Genomic DNA, 20,714 nt, shown 5'->3' on the forward strand with positions numbered 1-20,714 from the left:
AAGAAACGGCTCCCTTGGAAAACGAAAATGCTTGAGTGTCTTGAATTCTGTCGAGAGGAGCGTGCAAATTATCATGAAGAGACAACTCGAATAGAATTTATGCAGTCCGTACCATGCTAGCACCCAATCTCAAGTTTCAATTCTTCTGTTCTGGTGATTGGAAAAAAGAAACTTGTGATATCTACCGAGACACCTTTGAAAAAGCTTTGCTTCGCTGCCAAGAGAAACTCGGACAGAACTCGTCGAAAAACTCCTTCCAGACTGGGTTAACGAAGCGTCAAGCCAACGGCTTGATAGCGGTAGGTGATACCTTTTTAGTTTGAGAACTCCTCGCGATCTTATACTTACATCTCTAGAACCACATAATGAGTGGTCACATAAAGACAGTATTGAGTTCTGGAAGAAGACGTACAATACCGCTCTTCGCCTCGTAAGGCTTGCACGGGTTTTTCTTCCGGTTCCAGCAAGTGGTGGAGCTGTTGAACGATTTTTTGATACAGCGCGACAAGCATCTTGCGACCTGAATATTCCCCACTGCTATTCTTGTCTGAATCCGAAGCGGCGTCCGATAACTGAAGTGTTCCAAAAACAGTTCACTTATACTTTCACGACGAGATTCGAGTTTTCTCCGGATCAATTAAAACAGTACAAGATATTAGTTGCTGCTCCGGAGGAGAGAGAAATTTTGACCGAAGAGGACTATATGTTGTGTCGTGGCCTTCCAAATGTGGAGGAGGAATTCTCTGGGAAATCAGTGATACTGAAGAGAAAGACGATTGTGCAGGTGATTGGGTTGATGGTGGTCTTAAGTTACAGCTGCCAGATGATAGTTCTCAGCGCCAGATGTCAGGACGAAAGCGCAAAGCTAGAGATGATGACTCGGACTCCTCCGAGTCGGATTCAAGATATCGGTATTATTGAAGTCATTCAATTATATTGAATATCAGTACGTCACTTAATATTAAAGCCCACGTCATACTACATGTGATTTTCATGTTTGAATGAGGAGTGTTTAAGAATCAGTCCATTAAGTAAAATATTAATAAGTGCAGCAATTTATGCATGACATCTGGAGTGGTAATATGTTCCGGAAATCTCCAACTGACTGAAATGTTCAACATGGTCACATACTAATAACAAATACACAAAAATCAACACAGCCTGACTAGGCAGGCTTGACACCGCCTCCTAGCTCACGCTCTCAATCGCTGTGGTATTCACTCCAAAAGACTTGGAAAACTCAGTCGAATGGATCTCACTAGACTGGAGACTGCTCTCAAAAACTGTAGTCTGGGATTGTTCACCCCAGCCCTCGTCGCCATCAGACGATGCCAAAGCAATTGAGGCACGGGCTCGTTGAGCAGCGGTAGGCTTGAGGAGAAACTGGGCTTTCTCGTAGGCCTCAGCAAGGAAACGCTCAGTTCTGAAGCCAGACTTCAACTCATCGTCCAGAATATCCACATAGGAATAAGCGGGGTGTCCTGCAATCGCCAGTCGCTCATAGGAGTCTTCACCTCCAAGTCTCCACTCGGGCAGAGTCTTCGAGCAGTGTCCAATTTGGTACTTGTACACAACATTGCCTTGGCCATCCAGCTCCCTCAAGCGTTGATACTTTCCATCGGGAGAAAGAGGTTTGTACAAGGGGTGCTTGTTGTTCTGTTTGTTGAGCTCCTTCATACGCTCAACTCTGTAGTTGACGACAGGATGAATGTACTCGAAGGTTTCACCCCCATTCTTGCCATCCTTCGGGGCATAATCTCCAGGTGTACGCCATTTCTTGCCATTCAGCCAGTACACAGATGTAAAGCTGTCCATGAGAATTCCTTCTCCCCAGCCATAGGCCCGGATACCTTTGTACACTGGGCTAGCCGGTGACTTGAGAGGGTGCATGATGACCGAAGCCGTGGATTTGGCAGTACTGCAGACCCAATCTCTAAATGATGACTTTTTTATAGCAGTAGCAGCCTCCCATTTGGCATATTCCTCATTCAACTTCTTAAGGTGGGCCTCGCGCTCTTTGAGTGAGTTGAGGATAAATCGCTCGTCGATTGAAAGGTGGCTCTTGATCTGGTCCAGCATCCATGAAAATGTGATGTTGGACATCTCTTCCATATCACCCAAATTTTCCAAGGTATCCGAGTCACCTCCACCGATGTTGACGTGGTAGCCGGGGAACCACACTTGTTTCAGCTCCGAGTGTACCTTAAGTCGGTCTTCGATCTTGACTCGTCGACGCGTCGTCTTGTTCCATGCTTTCGCAGTTTCGTTGACCTTGCGAGCGGCAGCATTAACCTCGTCGTCGGTGGCCTTGCCACTTGCCTTCAGAGCTTTCGCGTCTGAGAGCACCTTGAAGTATTGCGCTTTGGCAGCTTCTTCGTCCTTTTTCCTGGATTCCAAATCTTCGGGTGTGGCTTTCTTATTCGGGAGATACCATACGGAGGGGGTAAAACATTGGCGGTGTTCATCCAAAGCTAAGGCTTGGAAAGCGTGTCTAATGTCTTGAAGGTCATGAAGTTAGTACCATGTGATTACAAAACTGAATCATTGTCGGATCAAAAAATATTTCAAAAATGTACTCACTCGTCGATAAGCCAACATTGTGCCAACCGTCCTTTCCTGTGGATGGCAATTTGAACCCGAGTACCTCCGGCATTCCAATGGAACCGACAGTATCGAACACTCCAACAACCTCCACCTCCCTGGATCCTGGCTGAGCCCAATCACCCTCAGGAGCATGCTCGTAAAGGAACGTCCGATCTCCATCCTTCCCAGCGCCTTGGTGTTCATCAGCCTTGCCAAACATCCAATCAAACCAAAGATCACTGCGATCAAAGCGCTTTCCGTGCTTCAGCTTCTTGTACACTTTCCATAAGTCTGGGAATTTATTGAGGTCCGATTTCGAGCAAACACCGATATCCGAAATTAAACCAGCAATAGTTCGAGCGGTGTATGCGCCACGCGAGAAACCAAAACACATAATCTTGTCTCCAGGGTTGTAGTTGAGTACACAGAAGTTGTATGCCTCGATGACATTCCGCTCTACACCCTCACCAAATGCACCTTCAACAACATCTCCAACTGCACCAGCGCTTGTTCCAACTCCGGAATCATACCAGACAACCTGCTGCCATTGATCACCTTTCTCATCTGTCCCGGTGTGGTTCAGCGAGCGACAGAGACGAGTGACATTCGAGGGGATATTCTTTTCTCCAGATACAGCGGACTGCCAGGTCCCATCGCAGCAAATTACAATGCGCTTTCGGTTGGGGGCGCGGAGCGCATCCTTTCTATGACGGAGAACATAGTCCTCGCCAGGGAGGTCCTCGGCATGCACGGAAGCCATGACAAACTTCAAGTTGAAAGAAAAACAAAATATATAAAGAGACCTGGAAAGGGCCGAACAAAGCAAAGAGCCGGGATCGGGGAGAATGAAGAATTTGAAGCAATATATGGTGGGGGGGTTGGGAAGGGCTCCATTTTTCAGCCCTGCACAATTTCCACCCTGAGCTGAACGAACACGATCATTGGGGATGAGGGGCCGTGTTGGTAACACATCCATCAGCCACCGAGGTAAATATCGCCCTAAAATCCCCACTTTCAACTCGTCAGCATGAACTTGTGGAGCTGACGCGGGATTAGCTCCATATGTTGGACCAACTAGCGGTCTGTAATGCGGATGCCTCGACGCTAAGATGTTCAGCCGCTCCACTTGTGGGGATCTATTGCGAGATCCTGTTCGGCTCGCATCGCCTGTGGGTTTGTCACTAGGCCAATTATGGTTCAAGTATTGCAGATTATACGAGAACAAGAGTTCCTCACCGATATGTGCCGCTGTGGTCCCCTCATGCCAAGAGATCGAGTTCTCGATACAGATTACCCAGCAGCCCCAGGTGATCAGAGCTCCAGGTTATATGCAGCTCATACTCATCCTTAGGTCAACATGCACAAGTCTGACATAATTCAGTTTATTTGTCAACTGGTTCAAAGGATGAAAAAGGCCCCCTTGTCATGCCACGTGCATATGCACATCAATGGCCCCATCCACATGGGGGTGACTGGCCTGAATCTGCCTTGTACTATATAAAGGATAGGAGGCCTCAGGGCTGAAAGACTTGCGCCACTGCTCAGGTAATAATGATGATTCTGAGTCGCAATTTGAATACGATACTCCGTACTCCTCGCCCTTTCGTCTACTAGGTACTACTAGTAAGACTGGGACTTGGATCCCCCGACTCTGATCCTGATCACTATAAGACATTATGATATGACGATAGTCTATATCTCCACATGTGTATGATCGACATAAAAGTTGCAATCATAGTACTAGTCCCTTCTATACGGACATAGCAGAGAACACTAAGAAAATGATCTTTCTATAGGTACTTGAATCCCGTCATTCGAAATGTTTTATTCCAGGATTATACCTAGATAGCTAATCGTGGAATGCAGCTTCTATCTCTAGTTACTCTGTCGATGCTCAATCCGAGTCCATCATGATGGAAGGTTTGAATTAACTACATAAACCTGGCAGGCTTTGTACTACCAATTTGAATATGAGTAAAGACTCGTCCTGCTTCGTGTTACTTGTTCTGTCCACGTAGATCATGTGTAACCTTGGAATGGATGTCATTCGTCAGCTGCTACGAGTGGCTGTGGACCTTAAAATGCTGACATGCATTGTTCTCTCTGTACTACCAGGGCATCTTTAATCAAGCCCCAAGCTTCTACAACCTTGGAATTCAATGTTCTTCCATGATATTGATATCATAATGCAAATTTCTTTGATCATCTTTCATGTGTGATATTTCGAGAAATTTATCCTTGTCTTTAGATATCGGCTCTCCCCCCTTTCAGCATAAGAGACAATGAAACTGGAATTATTATGGGAAGCAGATGTATATAAGGACTGACTCTGTCCAGACCTGTTCAGGTAGAAGCCTGAGTTGGGCTCGAAATATCAAAATGTTGAATTCTACTCAACTTTGGAGTCATGGATAGACTAATACTGGGACTGGGTAGCAATAAAGGTAGTGGTCACAGACCTCGAATGATACTCGAGGTACTCGGATCTCACTTGGACAGAAAATGGAAATCAAGCAAACGTACCAAATATCATTCACTCGTCTGATAGGGGTCTCTCATTCACTCGCCGAGCAATCACTCACCTAGCAAACAATCACGTAGAATTCACTCACCCAACATTCACTGATCCAATCTCCCTATACCTTCAGACCAACTTTCTTCTTCATCCTCCCCAGACTTAACCTCGACATCCCCTCCCCTCAACTACCACGCACTGCTTCTCTCATCATGGAGTACAGCACCACTCAGCCTACTGGCCAGACCAAGGTCAGTATCATCAGATCACTCATCCCCTCTCAACTCATTTCAATTGCTAACCCTGATCTGAGGTACAAAGGCCATGACCAACTGGAAAGATGAGGTGAAGTGGGACTTGGACGATATGATAAGTCTCCGACAGGCCCTGCAGCACTGGGTCGCAATGGGCGTGACAGCCTCCATCATCGGCGAGTACCTCGTCGGCATCCTCTTCAACCGCGACTACCACCTCGACAACCGCATCACCTGGATGGCTCGAGCCAACTTCCCCTTTGTCACCATCGGGCTCGACATCCTTCAGTTCCTGCAGATTTGCGGGGAGGCGGGCTCTCCATTCTGGATCCCCGGCCAAGTCATCCTGGGCGACGTCCTTGCCTGTCCTAATGGACCCGCTACCTACTCGGGCCCTGCATATGAGATGGTCACCGTTCATGCAGGAGGTTTCGATGGCTCTGCCTCTATCACCGAGGCATCCAAAGTCCCTTCCAACTCAACCGCTGCAGATGAGATTGTCACGCCTCCTACAGTCGGCGCCGAAGAACCTGAGCCCGTCTTCCTCACCGCAGCCGTTTATGTCCCTCCTAAGGAGGACACGCCCCGTGAAGCCGTCGCCCCCAATGACTCCGAGCCTATCTTCCTCACCTCGGCAGTCTATGTTCCTCCTAAGGAGGACAAGCCTCTCACACCTGTCCCGGCCCCGAAGCCCGTTCGCCCCTTCGAAAAGCCGACCTTCCTGGCTGAGTCTGACGCCCACTATCGGACCAAGGAGCTGCCCTTCCGAACTGAGGCTGGGATCAAGGCTTATGTGGAGGAATTGAACAACCCAAAGCCAACAATTGCAGAGCGACGGGCCCTGAAGAGACAGCAGGCCGCAATGTGGCGTGTCTCTCCTGAGGATACGGTTTAGCATGGTTCAGGGGGTGGAGCCTTTGGCTCGAATGATAACTGTCCACGGAGAGGACACCAGCAGCACGATGGGTTTCTCAGTACTATTATTATCCTCCATCTTGCAAGAGGGGGCTCATCAAGGCTGATGAAAAATTTCTTGTCGTCCTTAGTTCAAATACCCTTATCCAATTAATGAAGGACTATTCATCTCCCATTTGCAAACATCATACTGTAGCAGCTTAAGAGCTTTTTAGGCCCCTGTAAATTATGTAACCTTTAATCTTCTCTTCGAAAAAGTAGATGTTGCTCCAATAAAAACATTTCTTGACCTCCATCCGTTCGTGTGCCTGCTTCTGTCTTGTGTAAAGAAGCTCTCATCCATAAGTATGTGCAGAGACTTATCATGATGTATGGGAAGCGGGACCTAATATTTTGCAAGGCTAGCACTGAGCAATTTGAATGCTGCAATACTAGTTCTTCATGAAGAATGACTGGAAAAAATACTATATGGTGTACTAGTATTCTGAGTTTATTCAAATGTCGAGGAGGGCTTGAATCTCGATTTCCATCGAGGTTCGTATACCTCGGATGTTATATAGTCTACTAGGGAAAAGAATTAGATCATTTAGTAGCTATATATGATTCTATGAATTAAACCAACATTCAGTTCAAGGTCAATAACTGAGGCCAACGTGAAGCCAGACATCTCCACCACTTCTCTTTACCAGGCTACATTTAGAGAGCTATGAGGGAATACGATGAAGCAAGATATCATTTACAGAAATCAGCTACACGCTACCATAGGTAGTACTAACCTTGGTCCTGGAAACTCTAAAATCTACTAAATGAAAGGCAGTAATTTCCAGGATGGGAACGAAGAACAAGAATCAAAATTCTCACAAACTAACTCCACGCACAGGGGTATCTGAACTCAAACTAAAACAAAAAAACGCAGACATAATCGAAGACCTCATCGGTGTGTGAGGCTTCACATGCAGAGGAACTGCTTCACAAGTCCCCGGACCAGCCAGGAAACTTCTCACAGCTCGGGAGCCTTGGAGCTCCAGGGGAGGGAGCGACGGCGCTTGCGCTCATCGGGCTTCTTGTTGGCGGGTCCCTTGGTCGCCTCAAGGGAGGTGGTAACAGTAGCAAAGGAGTCATGGGAGCCAGGGGCGACGACCTGGCGGAAGAGCTTCTTCGGGGTGTTGATGAAGACCTTCTTCATCTTTTTGATGAGGGTCGGGCTGGTCTTGATGGACGCCTGGGAGATGTTGGAGTTGGAGTCGTTGACTCCAACCGCAGCCTTGCTCTCCACAGGCTCAGGCATGCTGTCGTTGAGGTCAAGGTAGGAGACATCGGTGTCCGCAATGTTATAGTAGCGGGGGCTGCGGGTAACCGTCTGACGAGCTGGGTATGGGTGCACCGCACCGCTGTTGGCTCGGGCTCGGGCTCGGGCTCGGGCCTCACGCTCACGATCCTGAATGGCGAAGGACTCAGCGATGACTTCGGCTGTGAGCTGAGCCAGCTGGTCCTGGATGGAGAAGAAGCGGGTAGACATTGTTTCGTCTTGAACAAGGTAATAAGCGACAGGAATTGTGGATATGGATGTAGATGTATATGCGGCTGTCGTGTGCAAGAGGATTTTGGGAACGAGGTTGACGGAGGAAGAACGCCATCGTACGCTCGATAACCGCCTTTATAGCCTCGATCCGCTGTCGTCTTAACTTCATTAGGTAGCCGTGTTCATTGGGTGGGTATAGGATTCGTAGGCGACAGCGGAGTTGAAGCATTCACGCGTGGAAGGTGAATTCGGTGATTGATCCGACGTCATAGTTCATCAGTAATTCACGAGACAGACAAAGGCAGCCTCGACAAAAAGATTGATGATATAGTATCATGATACTGCGTGAATTTGAGATCTCTAGTAAGTGAATAGATTCGAATCATTCACGTTCAAAAGATAGTATTCAAATGTTTATACTTAGCATTCAGATTCTATGGAGGAGGTACCTAGTGAAGAGGGGAACCGTTAGGCAGTGTATTCTAGATACACGGGTCGATCCAGCTAGCATGAATGGATAACACCAACCAACATGTACGTTGTGGCCGGACTACCCCGTAGGGGTGGGATGAGAGATGTGTAGGAGTGTGTATTCTAGACTATAACGACGGGCATTCTTGTACGTACAAAGACGGGACTGAAAACATGACAAAACAGAGATGTAACCAAACGGTAATTCTTAGCACGGTACGTGTAGTAGGGGACAGGGTACCCCACTACACTAGGTAGTAGATTGGCGGTGCTTTGTAGCCCTATCTACCATGTTAGCAAATATGTACTGTGCAGACCAGGGACAAAGAATTTCAATGAAAACATTGATATATTGTTCAGACAGGAGAGTAGAAAGTAATATCTTAAAATTTAAAGTACATAACCCAAAGCCGAGTAACTTGATATAGTGCCATGACGCAAAAAGTACATGAGTGATTTTCTATTCACGGCAGCACCAGCTCCGCGAACAATGAACAAAAAGCCAGATAGTCTATTATAAAGACAACAAGTCTAGGCTGTAGCTGATCATCTAGATGGGATTTATATTGGGCACCGCCAGGCCCGGTGAGATGAGGGGGAATAATACAAGGTCAGAATGAAGGCGGGAAGATCAGAAAAGATATGTGCTCAGGTATGGCGATGAGCTTATTTCTTATTGCGGGCAGCCTGAGCCTTAAGGTACTTGGCAACCAGTTCCTTCCTATAAGTTGAAATGGTTAGTATGGATGATCAAAAATCTAAACCAAATGGAAAGATTGAAACTTACTGCACTTGAGAAGGAGCCTTCTCGTAGTGGCTGAACTCCATAGTGTATTCACCCTTACCCTGGGTGGCAGCACGGAGGTTGGAGCTGAAGCCGAACATGCCGTTCAGACTGCAGTCGGCAAAGATAGTGAACTCATCAATGCCGGTCTCAGTGTCGTTGATAGTAGCACCACGCTTGTTGAGGAGGGCAATAACATCACCCTGGAACTCAGATGGGGCAGTGACCACAGTCTTCATCAGGGGCTCCAGGATAGAGGGGTTACTGTCCATGAAAGCCTTGCGGAAAGCCTGCTGGGTGGCGTTCTTGAAGGCCATTTCGGAGGAATCAGTCATGTGGGTAGCACCATCGTTGATGACCATGCGAGTACCGAGAACCTTGTGGCCAACGAGAGGACCCTTCTCGCAAGAGATGTTGAAACCCTTCTCACAAGCGAACAAGAACTTCTCAGAAATACTACCACCAACAATCTGCTGCTCGAAGTTGTTCTCCTCGAGAGCACCAGTGGGCTCCATCCAACCCATAACACGGGCGAAATCACCAGCACCACCGGTCTGCTTCTTGAGCAGGTGGTCGAAATCGACACGGTTACCAATGGTCTCACGGTAAGCGACCTGAGGCTGACCGGTCTCACAGTCGACACGGTACTCACGGCGCATACGCTCGACGTAGATGTCAAGGTGGAGCTCACCCATTCCGGAGATGATGGTCTGCTCACTCTCACTGTCGTAAGTCACACGGAAAGTAGGGTCCTCTCTCTGGAAACGAGCCATGGCCTTGGAGAAGTTGGCAGCATCCTTGCTCTGCTTGGGCTTAATGGAAAGAGAGATGACAGGCTCGGGAACGAACATGGAAGACATGCTGTAACCCAACTGACCATCAGTGAAAGTATCACCGGAGGCACAGTCGACACCAAACACGGCACAAATTTCACCAGCACCGATCTCGTTAACCTCCTCCATCTCGTTAGAGTGCATACGCACAATACGGGGGATCTTGACCTTCTTGTTGTTACGAGCGTTGAACACGTTGGCGCTCTTGCGGAGGGTACCCTGGTACACACGAATGTAGGTCAATTGACCGAAGTTGCTCTCTTCCAGCTTGAAGGCAAGACCGACGAAGGGAAGAGAGTTGTAAGGAACAAGCTTGACAGAGGCTTCGTTACGCTTCTGGTCAAGAGCCAAGTTCTCAACCTCGGCGGGGTTGGGAAGGAAGTCAATAACACCATCCAGCATGGGCTGAACGGACTTGTTAGCAAGGGCAGATCCCATGAAGACTGGGCTGAACTTGAGGGCAATGGTGGAGCGGCGGATAGCAGCACGCAGTTGGTCCTCGGTGGGCTCAGCCTCATCAAGGAAGATCTCAGCCATCTCATCATCAACGTCGGCAAGAGTCTCAATGAGCATGGCGCGGCGCTCCTTGACAGTTTCCAAGAGCCTCTCGGGGATCTCATCAGTGACCTTGAGCTCAGTACCACTCTCACCAATGTTGTAGATGGCCTTCATCTGGATCAAGTCGACCACACCCTCGAACTCGTCCTCGGCACCAATAGGAACCTGGACGGCAGCGGCGGGCATCTTGAGCTTAGTGTTGATCTGTTCAATGGCCTTGAAGGGGTTGGCACCCATACGGTCCATCTTGTTGACGAAGGAAATACGGGGGACGTTGTAACGACGCATTTGACGATCGACGGTGATGGTCTGAGACTGAACACCAGACACAGCACACAGAATCATGACAGCTCCGTCCAGGACGCGCAGCGCTCTCTCGACTTCGATGGTGAAATCAATGTGACCGGGGGTGTCAATCAAGTTAATGTGGTACTTCTGGTCCTGGCCGTCCTTGTCCTTCTTGATCCAGTCACAGAAAGTGGCAGCAGACTGAATGGTGATACCTTTCTCACGCTCCAAATCCATCGAGTCCATCTTTGCTCCAACATTGTCACGTCCGCGGACTTCGTGGATAGCGTTGATTCGGCCGGTGTAGAAAAGGACACGCTCGGTACAAGTAGTCTTACCACTGTCGATGTGGGCCTATTATGGATATCCATCAGATAAAATTCGGAGGGGAACTTGGGATCAAAGGGGTGCTATGTACCGCAATACCGATGTTTCGAACTTTGTCCAAACGAGCAGCCTCGATGGGGTCAAGGTTGTCGATAATGGCGGCTTGTGACAGGCCATCCGGGTTGACCGCAGCAGCCTCGAGACTTGAAGAAGTGTTAGGATGTATCAAAAGGAACTTCAGGGATAAAATACTAACACTGCAGAGGCAGTAGCAGAGGCAGCGGTGCGACGTTGCTCCCAGGTTCTCAGGAGTGACTGATAAGCCGGCGCGACAGCGGAAGACCGCAAAGCAGCCGTAGATGCGCATCGGGAGTATAGCAGACTCTGAGATTGGAAACGAGAGGATCTGGCCAAGCCAGACACCGCACGGAATTGTAACCGTGCAAGAGAAGGAGACCTCATGGCGACTCTCAATTCAATACCGAATTGATCGAATCAAGTCAGATTGATTCGCGCTTGTTTGTTCCAAGAAAAAAAAAGTTCGGGGAAGCCAGGAACCCGCCACGTGACTATTGGCCTGTCAGGGCCGGGGTATTACATTTAATGCAAAGAATCTAGACAACATTTGAAGGCTATTCAAGGATTGAAATTGTGGAATTGACGAAAAATATAAACAGGCTCGAGAACGTCGTTTGGAAGTCAGGATCCATCCATATAATACCAGTGATCAATTGAGTTGAATTGATTCAAATTCAGTAGGAAGACCGTATTTTGGTCCAGAGACTATTGTACAAAAAAAGACCCAAGCGCCGCAAGAATTTCCCAATATAGCTGGGCTGAACACATATGCAAATTTATAGGCAGAGGCGGGAATCGAAGGTATCAAAGACATGCATGCCGTGGAAAGAATATGGAAGTAAAGATACCTCCACTCTATTTCCCTTGGCGCTGCTTGTGCTTGGGGTTTTTGGAGCTGGAAATACGAATGTCAATCAATTGAACTAGAATAGCTTTGATAGTTCAAGATACAAGACTCACCAGATGATATAGACACGGTTCTTTCGGCGCACAGGCTGTAGCAGATGGAAGTCAGTATCTGGTTGTTATTTCTAACACCACGGCATTCATATATCCCGAGGTCCCATTTTAGATTCGGGAGAAAAAGTGTATATATGCATTGGAGTCGTACCTTGCAACCATCACAAAGTCGCTTGACAGAGGATCGAGTCTTCATTCCCCGGACCTGCTCAAGCTGCCGGGAGGAGCCAACAGCAGCGGCGACAGCATTGCTGGTCTGTGATTGAGCGCGGAGCCTCACTAGGCCGTTCTGGATCATATGCGAGAGAGGACCGAGAGAAGCGACGCGAGAGAATGACCGGCGAGAGACGGAGGGAGGAGTTGGCGGAGAGCACCGGGGGCGCGGAGCACACTTTGAAGGGAGAACATGATGGCGATTGAGATGTCGTCAGGATATGAAGATTTTAAAGGCACACAGCCTCAATTTTGAGACTCTGAAAATTGAGATAGCGACACGCAAGAGCAGCAGTCGTTATTTGGCTACCAGGGTGCTCGCCGTTGATGCTGGAAAGAATGTTGCTCAGTGCCGGAGATTGAGGTTTTGCCGAGCCGATCCCGCAACGATGCTGATTGGTGGATCTGCAACAATACTTTATTTGTGCTAAACTAGAGCAACAAGACAACAGGATATTATACTCTAATATAATAGATCATTCGGGATAAATTGGCAGGAGGAGCTATGATACAATCGAGGTCATCACTGTTCCGTAGTCTATATTGAAAACCAAACGCCAAATGAAGCATTAAGAAGGATTTGCACTTTTCAGTCGCTGAACAAGAAAATAAAAGAAAACAAAGAATATAAGAATGTCCATCATGCCCGCCTGTCTCGGCTGTAAATAAATAACTTCGAAAATAAATATACTGCGCAATTGAAATATTACTAACGCAGGAAAGTTTGGTAGGTAGGGGAATCAGTCTGCTCGCTGAACGGGTAACCCAAATCCCGGAGGAATGACTCGAGGTCATCTTTCTCCCCAGATGGACACTGGATTCCAGCCAGGACCTTACCCACATCACCCCCGTAGTTGCGGTAGTGGAAAAGAGAGATATTCTGGTTCGGTCGAAGAGTGGTCAGGAACTTAGCGAGGGCACCCGGTCGCTCAGGGAATTCGAACATGAACAGTCGCTCATCCGCCACATTTGAACGACCTCCAACAAGGAAGCGGACATGGCGCTTGGCGAGCTCGTCATCGCTCAAGTCGCGAGCAGCCATTCCTGACTTCTCAAGATCCTCCATGATCTTTGCCAAATCTTCACGGCCTGTAACCGCAGACAGCGAGATACCCATAAGAACATCCGCATAGTCGTCTTGGGCATATCTATAGCTGAAAGCAGTCACGGCGTGGGGGAGGATCGCCTCGATAAGCTTGATGAAAGCACCTGGCTGCTCGGGAATCTTGACACTCAACAAAGCCTCCTTCTTCTCCCCGAGCGCAGCCCGTTCAGCCACGAAGCGCAGACGATCAAAATCCATGTTAGCACCGGAAGTGATGGCGATCAGCTCACGGCCAGTGTCGGGGTTGGGGTTATTGGCAACGTATTTCTTCAGACCCGCGAGAGACAGGGCACCAGCAGGCTCAATGACCGATCTGGTGTCCTCAAATGCATCCTTGATAGCAGCGCAGATCTCGTCGGTGGAGACCTGAACAATCTCATCAATCACGTCACGAGCCACACGCCATGTTTCTTCGCCGACTGACTTCACAGCAGCGCCGTCGGCAAAAAGACCAACCTCCTTCAAGAAGACACGCGTGCCCTCATCCAATGACTGAGCCATAGCATTGGCATCATAAGCCTCAACACCGATGACCTTGACATGTGGGGCAATGCGCTTCAAGTATACACCAATACCGGCAATCAGACCGCCTCCACCAACACCGCAGAAAACGGCTTCCAACTTCTCCAGGTTCGCCTGGCGCAGCAGTTCCATACCAATTGTACCCTGACCAGCAATCACATAAGGATCATCGAAAGGTGGGATGTTGGTCAGACCGTGCTGCTTCTCCAGTCGGTGAGCCTCGTCCTTAGCGGCATCGAAATCGTTTCCATGCAGAACCACACTGCCTCCGAGGCGGGCAACATTGCGGTGCTTTATAGCAGGAGTTCCTGAGGGCATGACAATAGTTGCAGGGATTCTGAGCTTACGGGCCGAATAGGCGACACCCTGGGCGTGGTTTCCCGCCGAGCAAGCAATCACACCTTTCCAACGTTGCTCGGGGTTCAAGTGAGCCATTTTGTTGTAAGCGCCACGAAGCTTAAAGCTGAACACTGGCAGCAGATCCTCACGCTTGAGGAGGACTCGGCTCTCCAATCGGTTACTCAAGTTGACGGCGTGGTGCAGAGGGGTTTCGTCGATAACATCGTAAACGCGGGAGGTTAAGATCAGTCGGAGGTACTAATTATGACTTCGGTTAGCATTAGGACCAAATAGAGAGGATATGGGATCGTTCTCACATCCGGGTATCCTGTAGGCAACAAGCATGACTCTGGGATTCCCCAGTTCGGGGGCAGACCAGGGAAATGGGGGTTGCGCTCGCAGGGAGGCGTTGGAGCGGCGGTGTATTCGGTCAAGGCCAATCCATTCATTTTGGGAGTGACGGGCCTGGTAGCGCCGTTGGTGACGAGACTTTCAGACATTTTGGAATTACGCCCAAGAACGCCAAACAAACAAGTTCAATGGCTCGAGGGTGGTGAATGAGATGATGGCAAATTCCTTTGATTCTGTGACTCTTTTTTCCTGCGGGGGACCGGGATCGGCCTTATGTCATCAACCCTGGTTTATAGCCCTATTCAATGTTTAAGCCTGATAGAGGTGTTTCGATTGATCTTTAATTATTTGAGATTTCGAAGTTTTTTATAGGTACATGAATTTTTCCAATTATATCACCTATGAAGTTTTGATCCTGGTTGTGTCCAGGTTCAAGTTGTCCTTATTACTAGTAGTTCTCATACTATATCCGAGTCCGAGTCGGAGTTCGTAGTAGCATATAGCATAACTTGTAGTATAGTATGTACTAGAGATCAAACTGCAAATACAATTCAATTATATAACTTGTTCTTTGACTGTAGTATTGAAACAAATGCAGAATGTTCAAATAGTTTATCTTCAAAATTTATGCGCAACCAACAATTCTGAAATCGTTAATGCTTGTCCACCGCAACTTGGGTGGTCCGCTCCGACTACTCAAGCCGCGAAAAACCTCCTTGGCAAAAAGCTCGCGACGTCATGCGATACTGAACATCTCTCATTCGCCCCCGCTAATCACATCACCCGCTATCAATTCAGTGCATATACAGCAGAATACTAGAAGAGCTGTTTTTACTGCCGCTATTCTCCTACTTTCCACGAAAGAGTCTCTTGAAAACTACCCAATTTGAGCTTCGATTACCTCAACCATCAAGAGCATTCAGCTCTACACTTCTCTGCCATTATGTCTCGCGAGCCTCTACCCCCCTCCACAATGGAGACAACCACGTACGTTTGACTTCTTCTGATCCTACTGAAGTTTCAGACCAATCACCGAACACGGTGCGCGAAGTGCAGTGAATCATGGCTAACATGCATTGCCCAATTCCAGGCAATTCCAAGAGGAAACCGGCATGCAAAAATTCACCCGTCGTCTTAAGGAAGAGCCCCTGGTCCCACTAGGTATGTATTTTCTCCAAGATTCCACTTTATGGATCGCATCATCGCCCTCAAAGTCCCAATCAAAGTACTCACTCTAATCCCTTCACAGGATGCGCCGCTACATGTTATGCCCTTTACCGAGCCTACCGATCCATGAGAGCCGGCGACTCCGCCGAGATGAACCGTATGTTCCGCGCACGTATCTTCGCCCAGGCATTCACTCTGGTCGCGCTAGTGGCCGGTGGAATGTATTACAAGGCAGAGCGAAAGCAGCGCCGGGAATTCGACCAGGCGGTGGAAGAGCGCAAGTCCCAAGAGAAGCGCGATGCATGGCTTCGTGAGCTGGAGATCCGTGATAAGGAAGACCGCGACTGGCGTGAGCGTCATGCTGCTATTGAAGCAGCGGCGAAGGAGGGTGGCAAGCCTCCTGGTGAACCGGATGCGGCTCGTGCGTCTATCGAGGCGGGCGATGAGAAGAAGGTTGGAGTTTTGGATGCCGTTAAGGTCTTGCTGTCACAAAGAAACAACTAAGTGGTTGTGGCATGTACAATAGTAGTGTTTGGTCTGTATTATTTGTATATAGGGGCTCCGATCTCCCCCAGCATGTTCTATGTTTTGAGTTTGGGTTGAAATCTGGTTAAGTTATTATGAAATCACATCTCTTTCATTCTACTACGGACTTCCTGGATTTCAGACTCATACATTGAAGTTTCTTTCAAGTTCGCTCCAGCAGGAAAGCTGGTGGCGTGGTCGGGATGTCATCGGGAGCTTGTCTTCTACATAACTTCTCTATACTTCTTCAAGGCCATTACGGGTCGATCAACCGCGATAACATGATCGCAGAGTTTTTTTCAACGGCCAGTCAAATGAACCGAACCCTACTGGTTACTCAAGGAATTGAAATGTTACTTACTAGTAAAGCCATCGGCGCAACCGAAGTGTGATCGCCGTTGCGAGAATTTGGTCCGTGACTCGGCCTCGGTTCATGTGAGATCGACACTTTAGCGCCATTACTATTGACTTAACACAAGCCGCACTTTGTTAGCAGGGACTAAAATTCAGATAACGGGCTTACAGGATGTGACTATTGAAAGCCATTTACGAGGTTATTTCTCTCAATGGCGGGAATTGGACTCTACCAAAGTATACAGCTTCAACCCTGGCCCCCTGTGCATTGATATTGAGGTGCCGAGGTGTCACTGCTTCTTGATGATTCCTATGGACCCGGAAAGCACCCGTGAACACGCTGATTTTTATAGTTTCAAGCTCGAATGGACTAGAACAAGGTCCCGAAAAGAGACCGGTATCCCATGCTCCACTATACACGGGTTTGTCCCTAAGACCCTGCAGGTCTCTCCGGCCCCGACTAACTAGACAAATCATACCATGACGTCTTGTCACGCTATTCACGGCCTCGGTTTAATGAAATTTTTGCTCGCAAGCATTGAGTCCTCTATATAAGCTTTGGATTCCCCTAACAGAAGTGGATCTTGTTGTCCATCACATGCGATACCATTTCTAACTGAGTGAACATTCTCATACTTGACTGTTGAATCGACCTCCTATGTTGTCTTTGTTTGATCAATTCTATCCATTTCCAAAAGAAAGCAATCCACACATACACTCAAGATGTTATCCTGGGTATACCCAATTCGAATCGTCCAGGCCCTCTTGGCCTTGGTGACTATCGGTTTAGCCTCATATGGCGCAACAACTCCATTCAACAATGTTATCTACTTCATGCTCTTCACTGGATGCTGGACAACCGCAATTGCTGTTCCATACCTAGGCCTTGCACCGCTTTGGATCCCACGCATCTCACACGAGTTCGTCATTCCCGCCGTGGATTTAATCACCATGGCACTCTGGCTTAGCGGCTGGATCGCCGTCGCCGCGCTGATTCCACACCCGAGCGCATGCAATGGCGCGTACTGCGAAGCTTTGCAAGCTCAGATTGTTATTGCTGCGATTGAATGGTAAGTAGATTGTCTCAATACTTCAGAGGGACTTTGGATATGTCCTAACTTGCTATAGGGCCCTTTTCCTGCTTACGAATATCTTTGCTCTTCTTGATGTGAGAAACTCTAGAAGTAACCGCCACATGCATGCTCGGGAGATTGAGCAGGATCAGCCTCCTGTCTCCCAAGTGGATGCGGCGGAAAGTGCTTGATCCGAGAAACAGTAGAAGAATCCTGCTGTTGTCTATTTCTGATGATGATGTACTACTTGTGTGAGACCACTATGGCGAAGATGAATATACGATGAAATGGGTTTCTGATGGACTTCAAGTTCAAGTTGGCGATAACTTGATCACAAAGAACGTTCTTGTGCTAGACTATACCTATGTATCTAATGTGTTTTTGATCGGAATATCTTGATATTCATAATAAGATAATGGAACTTTGAATGAATTTTTGATTCTTATACCGAAAGAAAACAATTTATATCCAACAAAAGATAATGAAAGCGACTCTTGGTATCATCTCGCTAAGACTCGCAGTCCAAGGAAAAACAAAGTGAAATCGTAAAATTGCACACCAATTGAGCATTTATCCTAAATCCATCCCATCGTATTCAGGAGGAAGGTGGACGGGAGAAGATCCGTTCTGGTGATATCCCAGAACCTCGGCGTACATGATTGTTTTCCACACATCGGCGGACAGGGTCGCATCAAGGAATGACCAATCGATAATCTCATTTGCGACTGGCTCGTCATCCGAATCATGGTATGGAGCAAGGTATTGCGAAGTGAGGGCCTCGCCGGCAGAGGGTCTCTTGCTGGGATCATATTGAAGCATCTTATCCAAAAGCATCGTAGCTATAAAATGTCAGTATTCATTCATGTTCTTTGGATACCTTGTCTAATACATACCTTTCATGTTGACTCCTGGAATGAGAGCCGACCAGGGCTTCCGGGAGCGTTTAGGTAAAGAACGAACAAAATTCTTAGTCTAGAGAGCGATCGTTAGTAATGATAATAGTAGACGGACTCCATGCAAACATACATTCGGACTGGTAACATTCGCAATAACATTGTCCGGTGGCGATCCAAGCAGTTTGGTAATCACGCAGAATTGATCAATGTGGTTCTTTCCAAGGAATAGAGGCTGTCCAAGTAACATCTCTGCAAAAATACATGCCGCACTCCAGATATCAACCTTCTCATTGTATCTCCTCCAGGTGAGCATAATCTCGGGGGCTCGGTAGTACCGGGTAGACACATAACCGGTCATTTGTGCGTCCGTAACGCGGGCTAGACCGAAGTCACAGATCTTCAGGTCGCAGTTTTCGTTAATCAGGATGTTGCTGGGCTTAAGATCGCGGTGGACGACACCAGCTGAGTGGACGTATTTAAGACCGCGCTGTAACATTTGAAGCAGTTAGCTTGGATTCAAGGTCGTGGAATTTCATTCTACATACCATTATCTGGTACATGAAATATTGCGTAAATTGATTGTCCAGTTTCTTACTCTTTAAAAGAGTATGGAGATCTGTTGCCATAAGATCCGTGACGAGATAACTGAATTGATGGGTTAACTTTGGTCTAATCGTGTACCTCGCTCAATGATGAACCACATACATATCTTCAGAGGGCGAAATAAAGATATCGGTAAGATGAACGATCTAGTTATAATTAGCCGGATTCATAAATATTGACCATGTAAATTTCGACAAACATTGTCATGTTTGAGTGTTTTCAACAATTTGACTTCTCGGTACATGTGTCGCGCGATGTTTTCTGTTTTGAATGGATTGACAAGCTTCTTGACAGCAATTGTTCGGTTTGAGATCTGATCTCGTGCGGAACTATAGAAAAAAAATGACCTGGTAAGCTTCCAAGGTTCTGTGATATTATAGAAGTGGGGCGATTCTCTCATACCAGACTAGACCGGAGACGCCAATGCCAATTGGTTCCAACTTAGTATATCTATAAAAAAACTCGGCGTTAGCATACAATGCTATGAATATCAATGGATATCAATGGATAGGTCTATAAACGAACCGCTCGGTAGTTTCGAATAACGTGCCTAGGATCGATTTTTGAGTGAATTGGGCCATCTCCTGCCCAGGAGTGGATGATAGTATGGGATCTTGACCCAACATGATAGGATCTACTGTATTGAGTACTGGTAAGAGTGCAGCTTGCATGAGTTTGAATACTGTTGGAAGATAAGCTAATATTTGGCAATTGTTTGAGATAGTTGTTTGTAGAAACTTGAAAGAAAAGACATTCAGGGGAGAACTGGCTGCTTTTTTATTGAAAAGACCACATGATCCACACCAGTTCTTAACAGACATATGGTGGCAATAATCCGCTTTGACATCAGCGCCTCATACGCAGCATGCACGGATTTATTGAAGCCTGTCACAGTGCCTCAGCCACAAGACAGCTTGGTTCGCTGAGCATCTTAAGCCCCACATAAAACCCGCTGTTACACGTATTGCGAGTGGTCGGCTCATTGCGCCGACTAATGGTGGTGGGCCTCTTCGACGTGCCGCATGTGGCCCGCTCAACCCGATAGAATCGCACCGTGGGATGGTCGTTCTGGTCTATGATCTATGACTGGCTTATGAACCCGCCGCATGGATCGAAGAATCCTCTCTTTCCGTCTTGAAGGAAGGCTGCAGATGTGGGTTTCCACGAATAGAGGGCCGGTTGACCTACGACGATCAATGGAGTTCTTTTTCTTTACAGCCTGACCTGTTTTGTACCTTGTTTGTACTTCACCTATGGAGTAGTTACCGGACGATCATTATGCACGAGCATCAATTGATTCATTCTTGTAGAATTGTATTCGTGTTCTTGTGATTAAGCTAGGGATTTGTTTTATCATATATTGTACATAATAATTTGATTTGGTTGACTCCATCAATGACATCAAGAGTCAAGATCATCCCCACAAGTGACAAATGCTCCAGAATTTTCAACATAGTATACACATCAACGCCAGCGCT

General features: G+C 47.6%; 10 protein-coding genes across 10 annotated transcripts; 4 read left to right on the forward strand and 6 right to left on the reverse strand.

Annotated features, from left to right (window-relative positions):
• Positions 1-113: 113 nt before the first annotated feature.
• Positions 114-784, forward strand: N7483_005770 (uncharacterized protein; the record flags this gene model as incomplete). The annotated part of the gene is made up of 2 exons (XM_057089207.1): positions 114-303; positions 357-784. Coding segments are annotated over 2 exons (618 nt in total), but the record flags the coding sequence as incomplete, so codon positions are not given.
• Positions 785-1,188: 404 nt separating this feature from the next.
• On the reverse strand, positions 1,189-3,343 carry N7483_005771 (T6SS phospholipase effector Tle1-like catalytic domain-containing protein; the record flags this gene model as incomplete). Its single annotated transcript, XM_057089208.1, has 2 exons — positions 1,189-2,498; positions 2,581-3,343. 2 exons carry the CDS (start codon positions 3,341-3,343, stop codon positions 1,189-1,191), a joined length of 2,073 nt encoding a protein of 690 aa, XP_056949037.1.
• A 1,967-nt stretch (positions 3,344-5,310) lies between these two features.
• On the forward strand, positions 5,311-6,247 carry N7483_005772 (Lipopolysaccharide-modifying protein; the record flags this gene model as incomplete). The annotated part of the gene is made up of 2 exons (XM_057089209.1): positions 5,311-5,349; positions 5,420-6,247. The coding sequence occupies 2 exons, from the start codon at positions 5,311-5,313 to the stop codon at positions 6,245-6,247; spliced, it is 867 nt and encodes a 288-aa protein (XP_056949038.1).
• Positions 6,248-7,267: 1,020 nt separating this feature from the next.
• On the reverse strand, positions 7,268-7,786 carry N7483_005773 (uncharacterized protein; the record flags this gene model as incomplete). Its single annotated transcript, XM_057089210.1, has 1 exon — positions 7,268-7,786. One exon carries the CDS (start codon positions 7,784-7,786, stop codon positions 7,268-7,270), a length of 519 nt encoding a protein of 172 aa, XP_056949039.1.
• A 1,140-nt stretch (positions 7,787-8,926) lies between these two features.
• N7483_005774 (elongation factor G) lies at positions 8,927-11,512 on the reverse strand (the record flags this gene model as incomplete). The annotated part of the gene is made up of 4 exons (XM_057089211.1): positions 8,927-8,981; positions 9,048-11,077; positions 11,142-11,253; positions 11,307-11,512. 4 exons carry the CDS (start codon positions 11,510-11,512, stop codon positions 8,927-8,929), a joined length of 2,403 nt encoding a protein of 800 aa, XP_056949040.1.
• A 471-nt stretch (positions 11,513-11,983) lies between these two features.
• Positions 11,984-12,496, reverse strand: N7483_005775 (50S ribosomal protein L36; the record flags this gene model as incomplete). Its single annotated transcript, XM_057089212.1, has 4 exons — positions 11,984-12,023; positions 12,089-12,123; positions 12,240-12,377; positions 12,401-12,496. 4 exons carry the CDS (start codon positions 12,494-12,496, stop codon positions 11,984-11,986), a joined length of 309 nt encoding a protein of 102 aa, XP_056949041.1.
• A 514-nt stretch (positions 12,497-13,010) lies between these two features.
• On the reverse strand, positions 13,011-14,767 carry N7483_005776 (threonine dehydratase, biosynthetic; the record flags this gene model as incomplete). The annotated part of the gene is made up of 2 exons (XM_057089213.1): positions 13,011-14,525; positions 14,585-14,767. 2 exons carry the CDS (start codon positions 14,765-14,767, stop codon positions 13,011-13,013), a joined length of 1,698 nt encoding a protein of 565 aa, XP_056949042.1.
• A 794-nt stretch (positions 14,768-15,561) lies between these two features.
• rcf1 (respiratory supercomplex assembly factor RCF1) lies at positions 15,562-16,289 on the forward strand (the record flags this gene model as incomplete). Its single annotated transcript, XM_057089214.1, has 3 exons — positions 15,562-15,605; positions 15,709-15,779; positions 15,868-16,289. 3 exons carry the CDS (start codon positions 15,562-15,564, stop codon positions 16,287-16,289), a joined length of 537 nt encoding a protein of 178 aa, XP_056949043.1.
• A 1,098-nt stretch (positions 16,290-17,387) lies between these two features.
• N7483_005778 (MARVEL domain-containing protein) lies at positions 17,388-17,928 on the forward strand (the record flags this gene model as incomplete). Its single annotated transcript, XM_057089215.1, has 2 exons — positions 17,388-17,734; positions 17,793-17,928. The coding sequence occupies 2 exons, from the start codon at positions 17,388-17,390 to the stop codon at positions 17,926-17,928; spliced, it is 483 nt and encodes a 160-aa protein (XP_056949044.1).
• A 379-nt stretch (positions 17,929-18,307) lies between these two features.
• N7483_005779 (uncharacterized protein) lies at positions 18,308-19,862 on the reverse strand (the record flags this gene model as incomplete). The annotated part of the gene is made up of 8 exons (XM_057089216.1): positions 18,308-18,576; positions 18,631-18,709; positions 18,764-19,120; positions 19,179-19,278; positions 19,339-19,382; positions 19,436-19,565; positions 19,639-19,686; positions 19,762-19,862. 8 exons carry the CDS (start codon positions 19,860-19,862, stop codon positions 18,308-18,310), a joined length of 1,128 nt encoding a protein of 375 aa, XP_056949045.1.
• Positions 19,863-20,714: the final 852 nt, after the last annotated feature.

Source organism: Penicillium malachiteum (assembly GCF_028827825.1).
Source record: "Penicillium malachiteum strain IBT 17515 chromosome Unknown utg000002l:1.0-8849297.0:1.0-8852440.0, whole genome shotgun sequence".
Lineage (NCBI taxonomy): Eukaryota > Fungi > Ascomycota > Eurotiomycetes > Eurotiales > Aspergillaceae > Penicillium > Penicillium malachiteum.